Source organism: Ranitomeya imitator, chromosome 4, assembly GCF_032444005.1.
Source record: "Ranitomeya imitator isolate aRanImi1 chromosome 4, aRanImi1.pri, whole genome shotgun sequence".
NCBI lineage: Eukaryota > Metazoa > Chordata > Amphibia > Anura > Dendrobatidae > Ranitomeya > Ranitomeya imitator.
This window is the reverse complement of record NC_091285.1, coordinates 616720436-616741887: the sequence shown is the minus strand read 5'-3', so window position 1 is coordinate 616741887 and position 21452 is coordinate 616720436. Positions and strand designations below refer to the sequence as shown.

At 41.2% G+C, this 21452-nt stretch overlaps 1 protein-coding gene across 2 annotated transcripts in view; it reads right to left on the bottom strand.

Moving 5' to 3' along the window:
* The window catches only part of LRRTM4 (leucine rich repeat transmembrane neuronal 4), an 894177-nt gene extending 875990 nt beyond the window's left edge, over window positions 1-18187 (bottom strand). Inside the window, exons 1-2 of one of the 2 annotated variants that reach the window (XM_069766595.1) lie at window positions 17442-18187; window positions 14131-15677 (exon numbers count right to left, since the gene is read on the bottom strand). In XM_069766595.1, the coding sequence (XP_069622696.1) occupies window positions 14131-15677; window positions 17442-17445 (1551 nt within the window). In that variant the 5' untranslated portion in view covers window positions 17446-18187. The remainder of the gene's footprint in view (window positions 1-14130; window positions 15678-17441) is intronic. The other variant, XM_069766594.1, reaches the window with a different exon arrangement.
* Window positions 18188-21452: the final 3265 nt, after the last annotated feature.

The window sequence follows — 21452 nt, the reverse complement described above, 5'->3', positions numbered from 1 at the left end:
TGGGAAATGTTTAAGAACATCCTAAATAGGCAGTGTAAGCGGTTTATACCTTGTGGGAATAAAAGGACTAGAAATAGGAAAAACCCAATGTGGCTAAACAAAGAAGTAAGACAGGCAATTAACAGTAAAAAGAAAGCATTTGCACTACTAAAGCAGGATGGCACCATTGAAGCTCTAAAAAACTATAGGGAGAAAAATACTTTATATAAAAAACTAATTAAAGCTGCCAAAAAGGAAACAGAGAAGCACATTGCTAAGGAGAGTAAAACTAATCCCAAACTGTTCTTCAACTATATCAATAGTAAAAGAATAAAAACTGAAAATGTAGGCCCCTTAAAAAATAGTGAGGAAAGAATGGTTGTAGATGACGAGGAAAAAGCTAACATATTAAACACCTTCTTCTCCACGGTATTCACGGTGGAAAATGAAATGCTAGGTGAAATCCCAAGAAACAATGAAAACCCTATATTAAGGGTCACCAATCTAACCCAAGAAGAGGTGCGAAATCGGCTAAATAAGATTAAAATAGATAAATCTCCGGGTCCGGATGGCATACACCCACGAGTACTAAGAGAACTAAGTAATGTAATAGATAAACCATTATTTCTTATTTTTAGTGACTCTATAGCGACAGGGTCTGTTCCGCAGGACTGGCGCATAGCAAATGTGGTGCCAATATTCAAAAAGGGCTCTAAAAGTGAACCTGGAAATTATAGGCCAGTAAGTCTAACCTCTATTGTTGGTAAAATATTTGAAGGGTTTCTGAGGGATGTTATTCTGGATTATCTCAATGAGAATAACTGTTTAACTCCATATCAGCATGGGTTTATGAGAAATCGCTCCTGTCAAACCAATCTAATCAGTTTTTATGAAGAGGTAAGCTATAGGCTGGACCACGGTGAGTCATTGGACGTGGTATATCTCGATTTTTCCAAAGCGTTTGATACCGTGCCGCACAAGAGGTTGGTACACAAAATGAGAATGCTTGGTCTGGGGGAAAATGTGTGTAAATGGGTTAGTAACTGGCTTAGTGATAGAAAGCAGAGGGTGGTTATAAATGGTATAGTCTCTAACTGGGTCGCTGTGACCAGTGGGGTACCGCAGGGGTCAGTATTGGGACCTGTTCTCTTCAACATATTCATTAATGATCTGGTAGAAGGTTTACACAGTAAAATATCGATATTTGCAGATGATACAAAACTATGTAAAGCAGTTAATACAAGAGAAGATAGTATTCTGCTACAGATGGATCTGGATAAGTTGGAAACTTGGGCTGAAAGGTGGCAGATGAGGTTTAACAATGATAAATGTAAGGTTATACACATGGGAAGAGGGAATCAATATCACCATTACACACTGAACGGGAAACCACTGGGTAAATCTGACAGGGAGAAGGACTTGGGGATCCTAGTTAATGATAAACTTACCTGGAGCAGCCAGTGCCAGGCAGCAGCTGCCAAGGCAAACAGGATCATGGGGTGCATTAAAAGAGGTCTGGATACACATGATGAGAGCATTATACTGCCTCTGCACAAATCCCTAGTTAGACCGCACATGGAGTACTGTGTCCAGTTTTGGGCACCGGTGCTCAGGAAGGATATAATGGAACTAGAGAGAGTACAAAGGAGGGCAACAAAATTAATAAAGGGGATGGGAGAACTACAATACCCAGATAGATTAGCGAAATTAGGATTATTTAGTCTAGAAAAAAGACGACTGAGGGGCGATCTAATAACCATGTATAAGTATATAAGAGGACAATACAAATATCTCGCTGAGGATCTGTTTATACCAAGGAAGGTGACGGGCACAAGGGGGCATTCTTTGCGTCTGGAGGAGAGAAGGTTTTTCCACCAACATAGAAGAGGATTCTTTACTGTTAGGGCAGTGAGAATCTGGAATTGCTTGCCTGAGGAGGTGGTGATGGCGAACTCAGTCGAGGGGTTCAAGAGAGGCCTGGATGTCTTCCTGGAGCAGAACAATATTGTATCATACAATTATTAGGTTCTGTAGAAGGACGTAGATCTGGGTATTTATTATGATGGAATATAGGCTGAACTGGATGGACAAATGTCTTTTTTCGGCCTTACTAACTATGTTACTATGTTACTATGATCTAGAGAAAGCTGCTTACTTTGCACTGACATTTTAGAATGTCAGTGCAGAGTAAAGAGAGGACCAAGTGGTCAATAAATAGTTAACCCATTCTGAGCTTTTTGTAACACAATTTTAGTCAGCCAACAATCCCTTTAATTAGCCTAGCTTCATGCAAACATGATGTTTATTAAAATGTAATGCAGAATGCATTAGGAAGAAGAATATCAGTACAAACATATATGCATAGGAGAAAAATACGAATGTGTGGTTTTATTAGCTTCAATAATATTAGTACAGCCTGCCCCCTTGTGGGGATGTCATCCTAAATTATAGTTACCATGGTAATATTTATTACTAGATGGTGGCCCGATTCTAACGCATCAGGTATTCTAGAATATGTATGTAGTTTATTTATGAAGTTTTCAGAATAATGCAATTGATACACAGGATTCGGCCGGCCGCGACCAATTAGCGAAGCGTGGTTCAAATTCTGCGCCAATTCGCAGGCGGACTGCGACTGTCGCTGATTGTTCGCGGCCGAGCGTGACCAATCAGTGAAGCCAGGGCCGGCTCCAGGTTTTTGAGGGCCCCGGGCGAAGGAGTCTCAGTGGGCCCCCCTCTTTAACACATACCATGATTCATGATGCACAGATACAGCAGAGAAATATAGCACAGCCAAGTAGCATATAACACAGCCCACGTAGTATATAACATAGCCACGTAGTATATAGCACAGCCACGTAGTATATTGCCCAGCCATGTAGTATATAGCACAGACACATAGTATATAGCACAGGCACGTAGTATATAGCACAGACACAAAGTATATTGCCCTGCCACGTAGTATATTGCCCAGCCACATAGTATATTGCCCAGGCACATAGTATATAGCACAGACACATAGTGTTTAGCACAGACACGTAGTATATTGCCCAGCCACGTAATATATTGCACAGCCACATAGTAAATTGCACAGCCACAAAATATATTGCACAACCACGTAGTATATAGCACAGCCACATAGTATATAGCACAGAGACGTAGTATATAACACTGCCCATGCAGTATATAACCCAGGTCACGTAGTATAGAGCACAGCAATGTAGCATATTGCCCAGCCACGTAATATATACCACAGCCACATAGTATATAGCACAGCCCACATAGTATATAGCACAGAGATGTAGTATATAACACAGCCCACGCAGTATCTAAAACATCCCACGTACTATATAGCAATGTGGGCACCATATCCCTGTTAAAAAAAGAATTACAATAAAAAATAGTTATATACTCACCTTCCGTCGGCCCCTGGATCCAGCCCAGATGTTTACCGATGCTCCTCGCGACGCTCTGGTCCAAAGAGTGCATTGCAGTCTCGCAAGATCATGATGAAGCGGACTCGCAAGACCACTACGTCATCATCTCGCGAGACCGCAATACATGGACCGGACCGTCGCGAGGAGCCTGGGCTGGATCCGGGGGCCGACAGAAGGTGAGATATAATGATTTTTTATTTTTGTATTATTTTTAACATTAGATGTTTTTACTATTGATGCTGCATAGGCAGTATCAATAATAAAAAGTTGGTCACACAGGGTTAATAGCAGCGTTAACTGAGTGTGTTACACCGCGGCATAATGCAGTTCGTTAACGTTGCCATTAACCTTGTGTGAGCGCTGACTGGAGGGGAGTAGGGAACGGCCATTTTGCGGCCGCACTGTGCCCATCGCTGATTGGTTGTGGCCGTTTGACCGCAACCAATCAGCAACTTGGGATTTCCGTGACAGACAGACAGACAGACAGAAAGACGGAAGTGACTCTTAGACAATTATATAGTAGATATCCAAGTTAGTTTATTTTTATACTGCATAGGATGTTATTATGTTCAGTAATAAATAGAGAAGTTGTACATTACCTATACATATTACAATGCAAAGTATCTCTCCCTACTATACAGTCTCCGGGTTCCCCTTTTTTGTAGGTAATGAATACGTTCTTTTCAGTCCTAGAGAAATATTTTTTAACTTTGCCTTTTACCCTTAATCTGTTATTCCTGCTGGAAATATTTGAATACACAACTAGTTTATTTTCTCCTTATCAATAGACCTTGTCGCTCTACTGGCCAACGCTACCTTACCAGTGCTGACGGTGTCAATCTAGGGTGGGACTCACAGGCACAAGGTTAAAAGATAACACCCTGTTGGCAATTCATATATATATTTCCAGGAGGAATAACAAAGAAATGTCACAACAAAGAACTCTCACCAGAGATGTCCTAGAACTACAACTCTATGGAGAATACAAGCATACAAAAGACCTGACAGCTCCTTTTAACGTAAATCTGAAATTTTTCAATATAACTTTGTGGGATGTCCCTCTGGATCCTACAGCATTGTCTTGTCCTATGTCTCACTCCCAGGTTCCCCAGGTTTCCATAGATCAGATTGTACATTAAATTCAACGCTTAGGTTACAGAAGAAAAGACAAAACCCTAGGCACAGCTCTGCTTTCACCATTGATCTTAGCTTAATTCATGGTTCTCAGTGAAAACTTGGAATTACGGACTCACACGCCCATTCTCCTGGTGTTTATCTCCTGGTTATGTGATGTCTTGTACTTTATTTAGATATCTATCCCCTATTTCCTAATTTAGAGGACATCGCCCAAGCCTCTTATTTCCACTGCTCCCCATATTCCTCCCTTATGACCTATCTTTTAGATGATTGTGTTTCTCATGCTGGGCAGCAAATTGTTCAGTGTCTAATGAGCAGGAGAACAGTTTCTCCATAGCAGATCTGTGTTGTATGTGAAGACAGTATTTGCAGCACTACCCTACACCATTTCTATGAGAAGAGAGTGAAAACATGAGAACCGTTAGTTCGTTACGTGGCATCCTGCCCACAATAATCCATGGTAGCATCAAAACAAGCACTGGCCAAGATCATGAAAAATAACTACTATACATCTGGGCTATGCCGACATCTCCTTGAAAGTATTCAGGCACATGTATGTACACATCCGTGTTTTTCATTAGCTTAGAAAATCCTTGAAAAGACCACTCATTACAGAAATGCTTTTTTTCTATAGCCCACAAATCTAGCAACTGTTTAATCGATCAAGTACAATTGAGCTAAACTATGCCATTACTTCCAGATCCATTTTTCCTTGTGGTTATCTATTGAAGTTGGCACTGTGATAAAGAAGAACAAATAGTTATCAGCTCACCTTCCAGGGAGGACTATTCAGTATGAATAGCACTTGTATTCACATAGTAACCCTGGTAGACCATGTTTGGTCAGGGTGTGGTGCACGGAGTGTAGAAGCGCGCCATTCTAGTATCCAGGACAGAAATGACTTAAGGGTCCATGAAGACTGGGCTCCAGCACCAGTGAGAAAATGTTAAAGCATTATTCAGAGCTATAAATAAGGGTTGCTAACCCAAAACGCGTATAATTATGTATCCTTCATCTTTTTTTTTCTTATTTTTTCACTATGTTTTTAATTATAAAAGTTATGTTTTAATGTTTTCTCACTAGTGCAGAAGCCAAGTCCTCAGGGACCCTTCTTCCTTTTCTGTGCTGGTCCTTTTAGACCTTAGAGCACACCAGTCCACAACCTTTCTTACCTGGAGATGCGCATTCTACTCTGAGAGATGGTCTCGAGCCACATCCATCGACCTCATCACCAGTAGTGAAACTCAGAGCCCATCGTTACCAGTATGATGACAGCCAAAGCTTTTCCACAAAAGTCATATTGAGAACTTGTGCCCTCTTCCATATAGGTGGTATTATTACTAGTGTTCTCACTTTACCCTCATTCATCATGTTTGCATCAAGCCCACCACACATCAAACGTCAAGCTCTCCTCCAACTATCAGTATCATCGTATCTACAGCTTAAAACATCTCTACAAGTATATTCACATCCAGATTTACTCTTCTGTGCGGGGATACTCCTAAAAGCCACCATCTGGAGACCTTCTCTTCATAGCTGGTTTGCAAGAGCTAGTGCTAATGCCCCAAGCTGGCAGATAGTCATTAGTCACGAGTCACACATCATGGGCTTGCAAGCCACAGGTTGGTGACCCCTGACTTAGAGCATACTTCTGATCCACTTACGCTGGCTTTGTTCAATGGGCAACTGAGCTGTATTAGGTTTCTGAAATCAGACAAATATCCTCATGATTTTTTCCTCCTCCTTATTTTATCATTATATTAATTGATGTCAGGTCGATGTCTTTATTTTAGATATTCCATCTCAAGGAGATTTGATTCTACTAGTTTTTCAGTAGTAACTAGAAGATTCTTTCAGCGGTTCACAGGAGTTATTATATTATTATTAATTATTAATATAGCGCCATTTATTCCATGGCGCTCTATGTGTGAAAGAGGTATACATAATAAAAAACAAGTAGAATAATATTGAACAAAAACAAGTCACCGACTGGTACAGGAGGACAGAGGACCCTCACAGTCTACTCATTGTTTAGTTAATGGGATTTTTTAAATCAATTTTGGACTTCTGATTTTTCCACAATTGAAATTATTCTTACCAAACAAAAGATATTCTATAATCTAGCAATCAAGTTAATGGATGCCCCCACGAAATTCTAGCAGGCTTTGGCCGAGTGCCAATAGGAAACACAAATTACAGATGTACTGTAAGTGACAATGTCCCAACCCTCCATCCTCTGACTCCGACCAGCACTATCTTCTGACATGTCAAGAACTTTAAAAGGATTTTATTGTATTTTCCCAGTTAATATCCATCGTAATAATGTGAAATATAAATTGGCAAGTTTCAAAACATGTTCGTATTTTGTTAAATTATATGTAAAAAACTAAATTTTACTAACATTTTATTATTAAAGAAGGCTCTATTTATACAGCTTCTAATCTTTGCCCCAAATGTCAGCTTCACATTAAAGGGCCTTTCCTCTACTATGAAAGTGATCACTTATTCACGAGATAGGTAATCGGTATCAGATCAGTGGTGGTCCTACATCCGGCACCCGTGATGAACAACTGTTTGCAGCTTCGGATGTAGACTGTAGTTACTGTAGGGTATCTATTCAATATCTGTCTTCTAGGCTTGGTCTATTAATGGCAAAAATGTAATTGTGCACCTACTCATTGCACTCCTGCTCTGCCCCTGTCTATTTTGACGTGTGCTGACTCATAGGGAGGTGAAACACTAGAGTTGGGACCATCCTGATTGGTTTCACCTTGTCGCGGTGGGATGTTTTTGTTGCTTGCTTAATCAAAATAGCATCAACTAAGGGTCCTGCTCTGCCCCTGTCTATTTTAAGGTGTGCTGACTCATAGGGAGGTGAAACACTAGAGTTGGGACCTTCCTGGTTGGGTTCACCTTGTCACGGTAGGATTTTTTTTTGCTCTCTTGATCAAAATAGCGTCAACTAAGTACCCTATGTTTTATACATCGTATTACTATTATTTATTTACTTATCGCAGGGTATCTATTCATTGTTCTTATCCTAGGCTTCAAAGGAAAAGGAGCTTATACACAGTACCCAGGAGGAGAAGGCACTAAGCCGTAAGCCCTATAGCAGAGCGGTGGTATACTGTTCCATAAACTGTTTATATCCATCAATTGATCGGCTGAGGTGTCATGTGTCAGACCCCCATTGATCTGACGTCCTATAGATAGGCCATCAATATTATAATAATGGACAACCCCATTAAAGTCAAGACAATATTTAGGTTTTTCCTCGAAAGCCAAATAAGGTCTCTTGATCACTCTGAATGTCTCTTGGCACATAACTATCGATAGCAAAAGGACAACTATATATATATATATATATCTGACGCTTGGCTCCTGTATCATGTAACAGGGGACACATCTGGACTGGACGTTCCATCAATGCAACGTCACTGCCCGCTGGCATTGTGCATTACTAATATTACATCATGGCCCTTCAGTGTTAGCATACACGTATTATAGTATGCATCAATGTGTCTGGAATATCCATACATTTATCTTTAAACATTAATTATGAGGATTGTTGTCCCTTTGACAAAAGTAATGGTGTATATATTAGGGAGAACAATACACTGCGGTGCAGGGAGAATAGTATTGACCATACCGAACAATATGATAGAACCTCTGCCAAATCCGAGCGCGATCAATGCCGTCAGTACGTTATGCTTCTACAAACCATTCATGACTATCGATTTTTTTTCTTAATAATTTCTACATTTCTATCATATCAGTAAAGGGTCTAAAGATTCCAATTTCACTCTTCATTTTCTATTTAGGCGTGTGCAACTGTTCTCTGTTATCATCTGCCTTATAACTAGGAAAACTTGTAACATCCATTATGGAGAATCTACTGGACAACGTCATCATTAATTATACATGTCCATCGTGAAGACGTTGATATGTGAGGCACCAATATTTTTATTAAAGGGATTGTCCATCTTTAGTAAGAATACCCAGCGCATGTATTTGAGGCTAAAAAAATTGTCTCCTTTGTCTCCAAGCGCGCTTGTAAAATGACGGGCGTAATCTCCTGATTTGGCCTCACTGGTGATCTGTCATGTCTGACATTTGGGTCAGAATGCATACAGCAACGACACATGTCCATCGTGAAGACGTTGATATGTGAGGCACCAATATTTTTATTAAAGGGATTGTCCATCTTTAGTAACAATACCCAGTGCATGTATTTGAGGCTAAAAAAATTAAATTGCCATTGTGTTAAACATTTCGCACCATTTGTTTTTTTTACAGGCTTCTTGTTACTCTGCACATTCAAGTTTTATGTGGTAAGAGGAACTCAGAGAAAGTCACATGAAAGAGTTACAAGCGCTCCTGTCAGATCATCAGAAGGAGCTCACTGAGAGAGTCCTAATTTACTCATTCTGCACCAATGATAGACAGTGACGCACAGGGTTGATGTTACACAATTTTAATGAATCTTAAATACAAAACTGATTTTCAGCCCTAAATACATGCATTTAAGTGAGAAAAAAAATCCCTAAAAGAGAATAAAGCAGTTGTCCGGGACTTTAAGATTGATGGCCTATCCTTAGGATTAGTCATCAATATCTGATTGGTGTTGGTGCAACATATGTTGACTGTATAGTGGCCACGGCCAGGTACTGCTCACTCAAATCAATAAGTCGTGGATGTGCAGTACCTGGCCAGAAAATAAAAAAAATGTTCCTCCTTTTAGTTTTTTTTCCATTTTTTGCACCTTTTCGAGCACAAAGTCACAAATTTCATTAAAATTTAGAGCTAAAATTTCTAGTATGTAAAAAATCTCTCCAGGGAGGACTAGAGTACAGCAGCAGAAAGATTTTGGAACTTTTTAAAAAGTCACAAGTATTGAATCAGCGGGATGCATCTGGATTACAAAAACAATTCCACAATGGCAAAAATGCTGAACAGAAATAAAATAAACGCAACCGAAGGAGTAGAAAATAAACTCCAAAATAGGCGCAACATAAAATGAGATTTTGGTACAAAACAAACAAACTTTTCACTGGATTTCGTTTAATTTAGTGTCATGCCTCTTCCAAATGCCACCATTTTACTGATTCTGGAACAATTTTTTCTTTATCTCCTGTACCCCATTATCCCTAGCTAATGCCCACCTGGTACTAAAGAAGCAAACTTTCTCTTCAACCAACTGGGTGTATCCCACAGAACTTCCCCTGGATCCAGTGTCGGTCTTCTCCTCTTCTCAGTGACGTCAGTGAGTCAGACGGCCATATAAATTGGACGGTGATCGAAACGCGATATTCGTACTGGCCGGCAGCTCTCTTAATTCGAGCTTGACAGCTGCATAGAAATACATGAACATGAACTCCATCCAATTTATATGGCCGTCTGACTGCGCCCTAGCCGGAAATATCTTTTACAATGTGAATCCACAGTGCCTCTTTCTGATACTCCATAGACTTACATAGACACCTCCGAGTCACACGGAGCAGTGACGTCACTGAGAAGAGAAGAAGACCGGCGATGGACATCTATCGGAGAAGGCGGAGGTAAGTGATTATATTAATGCACTCGCACCACATAACATGCACACAAACACAGATTTAATGATAAAAGGTATTAATAGAAGAGGTTCTTTAAATAAAAAAAGTCCAGTGAGAATTTTTTTTTATAACGGAAAAAATAGACAAAAAATTGACCAAATACAATAGTAAATCAGCCGCTGTAAGTACGAATGACCATCATGCCAAATAAGTAACTGTTCATAATGTGTGGCTAATATAAATATATATATATATATATATATATATATATATATACACAGTACGGACCAAAAGTTTGGACACACCTTCTCATTTAAAGATTTTTCTATATTTTCATGACTATGAAAATTGTAAATTCACACTGAAGGCATCAAAGCTATGAAGTAACATATATGGAATTACATACTTAACAAAAAAGTGTGAAACAACTGAAATTATGTCTTATATTCTAGGTTCTTCAAAGTAGCCACCTTTTGCTATGATGACTGCTTTGCACACTCTTGGCATTCTCTTGATGAGCTTCAAGAGGTAGTCATCGGAAATGGTTTTCACTTCACAGGTGTACCCTGTCAGGTTTAATAAGTAGGATTTCTTGCCTTATAAATGGGGTTGGGACCATCAGTTGTGTTGATCAGAAGTCTGGCGGATACACAGCTGATAGTCCTACTGAATAGACTGTTAGAATTTGTATTATGGAAAGAAAAAAGCAGCTAAGTAAAGAAAAACGAGTGGCCATCATTACTTTGAGAAATGAAGGTCAGTCAGTCTGAAAAATTGGGAAAACTTTGAAAGTGTCCCCAAGTGCAGTGGCAAAAGCCATCAAGCGCTACAAAGAAACTGGCTCACATGAGGCCTGCTCCAGGAAAGGAAGACCAAGAGTCACCTCTGCTTCTGAGGATAAGTTTACCCGAGTCACCAGTCTCAGAAAGCGCAGGATAACAGCAGCTCAGTTTAGAGACCAGGTGAATGCCATACATAGTTCTAGCAGCAGACACATCTCTACAACAACTGTTAAGAAGAGACTTTGTGCAGCAGGCCTTCATGGTAAAATAGCTGCTAGGAAACCACTGCTAAGGACAGGCAACAAGCAGAAGAGACTTGTTTGGGCTAAAGAACAAAAGGAATGGACATTAGACCAGTGGAAATCTGTGCTTTGGTCTGATGAGTCCAAATTTGAGATCTTTGGTTCCAACCACCGTGTCTTTGTGAGACGCAGAAAATATGAACGGATGGACTCTACATGCCTGGTTCCCACCGTGAAGCATGGAGGAGGAGGTGTGATGGTGTGGGGGTGCTTTGCTGGTGACACTGTTGGGGATTTATTCAAAATTGAAGGCATACTGAACCAGCATGGCTACCACAGCATCTTGCAGCGGCATGGTATTCTATCCGGTTTGCGTTTAGTTGGACCATTATTTATTTTTCAACAGGACAATGACCCCAAACACACCTCCAGGCTGTGTAAAGGCTATTTGACCAAGAAGGAGAGTGATGGGGTGCTATGCCAGATGACCTGGCCTCCACAGTCACCAGACCTGAACCCAATCGAGATGGTTTGGGGTGAGCTGGACCGAAGAGTGAAGGCAAAAGGGCCAACAAGTGCTAAGCATCTCTGGGAACTACTTCAAGATTGTTGGAAGACCATTCCCGGTGACTACCTCTTGAAGCTCATCAAGAGAATGCCAAGAGTGTGCAAAGCAGTCATCCAAGGAAAAGGTGGCTACTTTGAAGAACCTAGAATATAAGACATAATTTCAGTTGTTTCACACTTTTTTGTTAAGTATATAACTCCACATGTGTTAACTCATAGTTTTGATGCCTTCAGTGTGAATGTACAATTTTCATAGTCATGAAAATACAGAAAAATCTTTAAATGAGAAGGTGTGTCCAAACTTTTGGTCTGTACTGTGTATACTGTATATATACATATAGATATATATATATATATATATATATATATATATACACATATATATATACAAATACATATATATTTATATATATATTTATATATATATATATATATTGTACACATATAAGTAGGTATAATATATATATACATATATATATACATTGTAAAAAAATGATATATATATATATACGCACTATATATATATACATGTAAATATTGTATATATATTAGGATGAGATTGCTGGGTGCATTATCCCTTGATCATGATGTTATTGCAATGATTTTCTTCCTACCCTAGTATGCGTGCCTTCACACCTAACATATGAGGCATAGTACATTGCGACGACATGCGGTGCCTAATGACAAACTGCTCTCCGCTCATCTCTCTGTGCACACACAATCCCACCCGGTAAAGTAGCTCTGCCAGCATGTGGCTGCTCTCTCGGAACCATTATTCTGCTTCCAGTCGATGGCCGGCTCAGTCATCCCTGTGTGCCTGCTCCATGCCCCATGATTGCATCTCATTCCAAATCCTTAACCACCAGCCATAATTGTCAAAGGAAGACAAAACACGGAATTGTTTTATCAGTTTGTTTTTTTTTGTTCAGGAAAGAGATGACTTCTATCACATGATTTGACATTTGTACATCAGACGGTCATATTGAGCACCGCCAGTATCGGAACAGCGGCCAAGCAGATAACAGTGGAAGGGCAACGTACTGAGGGTTGATCAGTTGGCACAATGTAGGCTCCCAGTATCTCATCTGACCAATAGGGGGCGTTCAGCAAATTCTACATGTAGTCGTAGGGACTGTTCAGGCTGCCTCCATAATGCCAAGTGAATGCCCAGCGTTGTGCCCTATCATTTCTTCCCTTTTATTTTTTGTACACATTCAACAGTTCTGCCATAGAGGTCCTTCTCGAATCAGACTTTTGCATTGAAAGTGTTATCATTATTAAAATACATATTTTTTTACTAAAAAGAAACAGATCATTTTACATATCCAAGTCATACCCCCCTTCCCCATCAGGACATTAAAATAATAATAAAAAAAAACAAAAACACAAAGAATGCACCAAGCTGCCGTTAACCCCTTCGAGCACTGAAAGGGTTAAACCAGCTCAGCCTCCCTGAGCAATCAGGCGTGGAATACTGAAAGGATTTTATGTAACCTCTGCAGCCAGATGAATATCCATGGATTTAGTCGTCTCCAATCACCGATTGGAAAACATCGTTTATTAATTTTGATAAGAAGCAGCAAAAAACCCAGAGTTCAATATTAACGGTTTAAGTGACAATTGGTCCTCATATAATGAGTTACAAAAAAAGGATTGGTGACTGTCAATCGTTTGGAAGTAAGGCAGTCTTATCTTTCCGTAAGGCAAATCATATGTAATGTATCAAAATGTTAGTAAAAGCAAACAAGGTCTTTCGCTCTTTAGTCCTTGAAACAAGAAAACAAATTGGGTGGTTACTGTATCTTTGGCTTTAGCTCCTCTTGACTTCCAGACCACAAATTGTGTGTTTTTTATATTGTTTTTTTTGCGATGTTGTAATTGTTTGCTTGCTTTTTTTATCATTATTATTTTATAATCCTTTTTTTAAAATTATTATCGGATAAATCCTTTCATTAGTCCATAAAAACAAGAGCGATAATGGCCAACAAAATCACACACCAGGCACAAAATGCCCTTTTCATTACGGGATCTCTGGGGTTTTGTCCCTATCTGCCCCACTTGGCAAGCACTCTCTCCTGCCATCGGAAAAAGGCTTATTCATATCTCATCCTTGAACGGACTTCCTTCACGTTTCCCAGCTCCCAGGGGAAGGAGAAAAAAAAGAAATAAATAAAAAAATAAAAAAAATCAACCTTTTTCCTGCTCCATTCACTTAAACCAACCTTACACCAAAGTGGATTCAAAAAACCCACCAATGATAACAATAAAATGTATAAAAAAGTACTCAGAAGTTTTTTTTTTTTTTTAACTAACCAGCCTGGTAACTCATCTTAGAGATTTGGGGACATCTCAAATGTCATAGATTTTTACCTCGGCTTTTTAACAGCAGCAAAAAAAAGTTTAGTATCATTTCAAGGTTTTCATGTTTTCATACCTCACATTCCCGGGAGCCAGAGATTGTATATGTACAGGGTCCTGATCCATTAACCAATACATCCATGGGTTCTGTGTTGGAAGGTTTGTAGTCCACGTAGTACTCCTGTAACGGAGAGTTTATTTGTCTTTCCGATTCTCTGGCCTTTTTCCGCCTTCTCTTCATCATGGAGCTTTGCTGCAGTTGCTTCATGCTGGCTGGATATCTTTTCCATGATACATAGATGACTAATAAGATCATGGCCACGGACAGGAAAAGCGCCACGCTCCCGGCTATGATTTTATGGAAGGAAACATGCTCATATTCTTGCTCTGCCATGGGTGTCTGAAGGCCAGGAGAAGGGCTTGGTGTGAATGAAGTTGGAGGTACACTCACCAACTTGTAGACTGTAGGCTTGGGTACAAACTGTGGTTTTGGAGGAGCTTTGGTTGCCTGATAAGCTCTTTCGGTCACCAACACAGGGGTTTCATTACAGATATTGTATGTTTCCACAGCATCAATAACCTTCTCACCTTGGATGTGTTTAGGGCCAGCACAGATCATGGTGCTCTCTTTGTTTCCCTTAAAGTTTTTAAGCCAGAAGACCAGAGGACATATGGTTTTGCTACATTCCCACATGTTTCCAGACAGGGTTATAGAGGTCAGCGATATCCAAGCGTTTATGGTTTCCTGGGTGACATTGGTGAGCTTGTTTGAATCCAGATTGAGTTTTTGTAGATTGGGGAGACATTGAAAGGTGCCAGGTTCAATGTTCTGTATATCATTTCCTGACAGGTCAAGGTTGTGCAGAGCACTCCAAGTCCAAGTTAATCCTTGGCTAATAGACTTGATCCTATTCCACTGCAGAAATAGCGAATGTAGGTTGGATAGGCGAGGAAAGTGAGCAAAGTTCACCTTAGAGAACTGATTATGCTCCAGGTGGAGCTCCTTCAGCTTCAGGAGGCCAGCAAAGGCATTGCGAGACAAACTCCTGAGCCTATTGTATCCTACATCCAAAAATTCCATGTTGCGGCAGTCCTGAAATACCCTAACTGGCACAGTTTTCAGAGAGTTGGAACGCAGATGCAAACTCAAAAGCTTACGAAGACCTTTGAACTGTTCAGATTGCAGCATCTGAAGCTTGTTATAGGATAGATCCAAATTTCTAAGATTAGGGACTGGATGAAAGGTGGCATTGGCCAGATTGGTAATTTTGTTGGAACTCAATATAAGCTCTTTCAGCCTCCTGATACCCTGGAAGGCATCCTCATCCACCGAGCTGATATAATTGTGATCAAGGTAAAGCCAGACCAGCTGGTTAAGGCCAGAGAACTGGTTCGATTTCAACTTTTGGATGCTGTTGTAACGCAAAGACAATCCCTGTGAACCACCTGAAATATTCTGCGGGATGTCTCTGAAGGCATGGGACTCACAGTACACAATCTTTCCATCACACCGGCAGTTCTTTGGACAAGCTTTCTGTGCCCCCACAACAATCACTATGAGTAGAACAGGCAGCAGGACCAGTGATAAACTCATGCCTTTTAGTTGATTCATCGGTTGCAACCCTGCAAAAGTGGAAAGATACAAGGGATTGAAATCATGTAAAAGAGGACGAAAGTAATAAACCCCCCTGCAGATATCATAAATCCAACCACATCACCAAAAAAAGTCTTCTCATCTTCCGAGTGAGAAGATCAGAAGGCATGATATCATGCAACCTATTAGGCGTCTTTGTATTTAATTTAGACTGCACCATCCTTATTCCTAAAAACAGCCCTGATATTGCATTTCTGAATAAGTGAGATTAAGTTCTTATTTATACATTAAAAAATAAAAAAGATGTAAAATTGATCCCATCTCAGGCATTCTCGTCAAATTACGTAATTGGTCATATCTACATGTCAATCCTCACGAGCACATACATGAACAACGTGGTCTTGCCAATCTGCAGTATGTTTATTCAACTAACCCCTGGTAGTTAAGATGAGTTGAATGAGTGGTTTGTCTCCCGCTGCAAGAGGACCGTAGACAATAAGGAAAGAGGGGATAGGGTTAAGACTGAATGAATTGTCCTTTTTTTCCTGAATGCTATTCCTAGTGGCTGGAATTTAATTAAAGTGATGCAGTGTTTGCATACCGTTCCTTCTATTAAGCGGTCTATATGGGTAGTGGTGAGGGAGCAGATGGTTAAATGGGGCTTTAACCCATTTTGGGCTACTACTATATATAGATATCTAGGCGCTTATTCTGTCCCCCGTGTTCCATTCTTTTAACCCTTCCGTCCATTGGCTTTAAGAGTGAAGAGCATATCTGACCTTGCTAATTCTGCTGGTCACAAGTGGAACAGGATCAGAAATGTAGTCACAAGTGGAACAGGACCAGAAATCTGATGAGACAAGCTAGTGGATGGGATCAGTGGAAAAAAAATTGCATGGAGGAGAGGTTAAATATTAGAAGGGTTGCGGACTAAGAGATTTGAGATGTGGAGACATTTTTTTGGGAGGGAGGTAGGGGTTCGGATATAATGATATAACGCAGTTATTATCTCATTTTGGATATTTTTTTTTCGAGAGGCCATAGTAGGAAGGGAATAGGTTAAAATGTTAAAAACCCAGCTGGCATTTCCTCCATGTGTCTGCTACTAAGGAGCATTCTCTATGCGATGAATGCTTCAGATTCAGGAGCTGGGGATGAATCCGTTGGCTCTGTGGAAAAAAGCCTAAACATGGCATATCCTCTCTGACTGTCATAGACTGGAGTCATAGCCTTGGGTCTAGCTGTAAGGCTGCACATGGAAGGAGAACCACGCCACGCTAACCAACACGGCACACCGTGCAACTTCCACACTAAGCCTTTGTCCGAGGGGATCAAGTTGGAACAACAGTCAGTGACACGAGATGAATAATTAGGGTGATGATGTAGTAACGGCTGGCTATAACGGAGGTGGGGTGGTCAATACAGGTGGTTATCGAAATGGAGTGGTCAATACAGGTGGTCATTAAATAATAACAGGCAGTGTAGGGTAGAGATTGATGCACCTGCAGATGCCTACAGGTGTATACTGCTACAAATGGATGTCTGTATGTATAAATGTTCCATAGGACAGGAGAAATGCAGGCAAGTAAATGATGTATGTGTCCATGTATGTCTGCAGGAATGTATGGGTCTGTCTCCAGGTATTACATTGTGCTTGCATTGGTGCATGAGCTGAGCATCACCTTGCGTGTTTTATTCATGCTAATTCCAGCCTTTAATACCAGACTTGGGGAGCTTTCCTGCAGACATACATGACTGGTCCTGGTAAGCATCAAGCCAGAAACTTCACTTACCCATCCTCTGTCTCCCAGCGATTCCTCCGTCCTTTTTCTCAGGGATTGTCTGTGGGAAATGTTTCCCTTTTTTTTTCCGCCTGTTAATTATGAAGCAGCAGTTCCTTCATGGTCCATACAGGTCTCTGTGTCAAACCATCCTGTTGCCAGACTCAACCGCCCCCCCTCCCTTCTGTATATATGTATATAGGGGTATATTTGACGGCAAAGTTTATCTTCTTGTTTTCTTCATAGGCTTGGATTTGAGGAGTAGGTGAATCTGTAGTTTAGATCAAAAAGGGAATCCGGCTATATGGATCCAACATCAAGTGGAGGATACAGCCTGCAAGGGAAGGTAGAGAACTTCTGTGCAAAATCTTTGCAATACCTAACCAGCCTTGCCCACCACCGCCTGCCATCCTTAGATGTCCATCCTTAGTGCCATCTCCTCTTTGGTGCTGTCATATGCCATGAAGCCTGCAATGGGGATGTCTAGAAGCCCAAGTTTAGACCAAGTGTCGCCTGCTTTTTTGATATAGCTGTGAAGGTTTCCACTGCTATGTAGCTGTGTTGGAAAGCAGCTGGGATTCAGGAGGTTTTTTTTTTTTCCCAGAGACTGCTGATGCTCAGAAGCTTGCTTTTCCTGCCTAAGCATCAGCTATAGAGTGACCCCTGCTGGATAAATTAGAGGAGACAGAGTAAAGCCACAGCAAGCCGGGGCTGTCATTGCAATGCAGTGCAGGCTCTCTTACTCCCTCACCAAATACAATTAACTCCCTCGCCTCTGAGAGCCATTTGTGCATTTGATGAATGGATTATACGTCACGGGTTCTGACCGAATTCAACCACGGCCTCGTCGGTGGGACTGTGCGCCAGACATGCGTTATCTTGTTAAAAATCCATATAAATAATTCATGTGTTATAATGCCGCAGACGAAAGAGGCTAGTGGTGCGTAATGCAACGCAGATGGCGGTTTTCAAGTCAGTCTTTATTACATCGAGCCATTCGCAGGGTAGTGCGGGTCCTTCCGGTGTCCTATCTTGGCGCTCATGTCCTTTGTAGGATGTTTCCCAGGTCATTCCTATATGTCTCCAGCACTCCTGGGGTCCCAGCAGACCAATAGTAACCTAGTTCTTTAGGACTTTTTCCTAATAGAAAACCTGGGTTGTAGTCGCATCCTTGACTGTGACAAATAGAGAATGGTGGAGATTAAGTACATTGCTTCTCATTTCGGTACAAAGGAAAGATTCCAGATTTTCCCCCAGGATTATTAACTTTCACAAGTACAAGAAGAAGTCCCAATGTTACCTTCAGGATTTTACTAAATATGCTTCTTAGTAGGTAAATAAATATATGTATATATATATTAATATGAGAAGGCCTAATTCAGCCATTTAATAGACTTTCCACTTGAACAGATATGTAGTCGCATGAGTCTTGCATGTTATATCTCGTTCACGTGTATATACTGCTTGTATTTTGTGCCTTTCTGCCTGTACAGAGATATGGCGGAGCTGAACATTTTAGATCTGATACATCTGAATTTATCTATTGCTCTACAATATGATTTATTTCGGCAATGTTTGTCCACCCATTGTAGCCCGGATAAGTTAAAGTTAGCCTGTTACTAGGCTTTTTGCTTTCCAAATCATAATCACCATGCTGGTGAATGTGTAAGTACATTTATCTTCTTGTGTAGAGTGACATGTCAGGCCTGGCATGCCAGTGTGAGGAGGCTTATAGGCCATGTGATGCTCCTCTGGTAAATTAAATAAAGGAACATTGCATGGCTTCTAAGCCTCCTCATACTGGCATGCCATACTTGGTATGTCCCTCTCCACAAGGAGAAACATTACCCCTAAGATCCCAGTCAGGGGCCTCTCATATAGCGAAGTCGAGTCTCATAATTTGCACTCAAGAGGGACAACACCCTGAAACACGTGTCTGCATATTGAGATTCTGGTTTGGCTTTTATCCTGAGTTACATGGCAAGGCTCATTAAAGGATCGCTATTGACTTTTAGGATTGATACTTCCAATAGGTAGGTGGCGCTAGAGTTTTAGTCCTCTTCCTCTCAAAAGAGGCCATTTTCATATTTAAGTACATTCACAATCATATGATCCCCAGTAATAATCGAGATAATCGAGAAAATTGGTTATAAAAAATTCCTAACCACATGCTAAATATCCCTGACGGACAGCTATGATTATTAAGTCGTCCTAAGTGTCCAGGAGAACTAGCCCTAATCCAGTCCATCTGCGGCTCTCGTGTAGGACACAACCTACATCAGAGATAAAAAACAAGAGGCGCTCCCTGTATAACTCCATGGGCAACAGGTGAGGGTAAGTTGGAGGGTTGTCCGATCACCGGATCAGGAAGGGGTTGGTCGATCACCGGATCAGGAAGGGGTTGGTCGATCACTGGATCAGGAAAGGGTTGGTCGTTCACCGGATCAGGAAGGGGTTGGTCGATCACCGGATCAGGAAAGGGTTGGTCGTTCACCAGATCAGGAAGGGGTTGGTCGATCACCGGATCAGGAAAGGGTTGGTCGTTCACTGGATCAGGAAGGGGTTGGGCGATCACCAGATCAGGAAAGGGTTGGTCGTTCACCGGATCAGGAAGGGGTTGGGCGATCACCGGATCAGGAAAGAGTTGGTCGTTCACCGGATCAGGATGGGGTTGGTCGATCACCGGATGAGGAAAGTGTTGGTCGTTCACCGGATCAGGAAGGGGTTGGTCGATCACTGGATCAGGAAATGGTTGGTCAGTCACCGGATCAGGAAGGGGTTGGTCGATCACCGGATCAGGAAATGGTTGGTCGTTCACCGGATCAGGAAGGGGTTGGTCGATCACCGGATCAGGAAAGGGTTGGTCATTCACCGGATCAGGAAGGGGTTGGGCGATCACCAGATCAGGAAAGGGTTGGTCGTTCACCGGGTCAGGAAGGGGTTGGTCGATCACCAGATCAGGAAAGGGTTGGTCGATCACTGGATCAGGAAGGGGTTGGGCGATCAGCTGATCAGGAAAGGGTTGGTCGATCACCGGATCAGGAAGGGGTTGGTCAATCACCTGAACTATGGAAAGAGTGATGTATGATCCAATCGTAGTTGCTGCTCCGGCCGTTGTCCTCACACCAAGAGGGAAAAGTGCGATGGGTCCCTGGCGCTCCCACTAACAAAGGTTTATCTAGGCGGTTAATAACGCTATTACAGTGCATTTCGTAGTGGAAACTTCTCCTTCTTCAGGCACTGCTTGAGGAAGGAATATGCTCTACTCCAAAACCATTGCAATAAATAGTACATTTTTTATACTTACCACCTGGATTGACCTTTCTCAGCGGAAACACCAGGGATCCACCGCACTCTTCTCTCTTTTACAATACAAACTGTTTCCATTATGAAATGCAGCTCTCAGACCTGACGAGGATGACGTACTTATGTTAAAAATCTATTTCAGAATGGCTGCATAATCCTTTATGAAAGTCCCCCTGATTAATAATAAAAATGAGCAAAAAAGCTCTAGCTCAAAAAGGATTATACAGTCATTCTGATGTGGATTTTCAAAGCAAGTACACCAATCTTAACAGGTGTAATAGATCTATTTCACAGTTTAAAGAGGTTCCCATAATAGACAGCTTCTTAGATTACCCTTTTACGTGGCCTTGATGATCAGCCCATCTCTGTACATCCGATTTCTGTTGCCCTCATATTCCGAAGGTAAAGCTCTATGCAGATGCTCATTTCTACTATAGTGGCCATTACCAATCTATCTATATATAAAAACGAGTGTATGTGTGTGTGTATCAACGACGATGTCATAATGGTTGCCATGGCGACGAGAATATCATAAAGCTTGCCATGGTGAAGATGTTGTCATAATAGGTTGTAATGGTGACCGTTATGTCATAATGTTTGCCATGGTGACAATGATGTCATAATAGGTTGCCATGGCGACGATGATGTCAGAATGGTTGCCATGGCGAAGATGATGTCATAATGGGTACTATGGAACTATGGGATTGAGGCTATGTA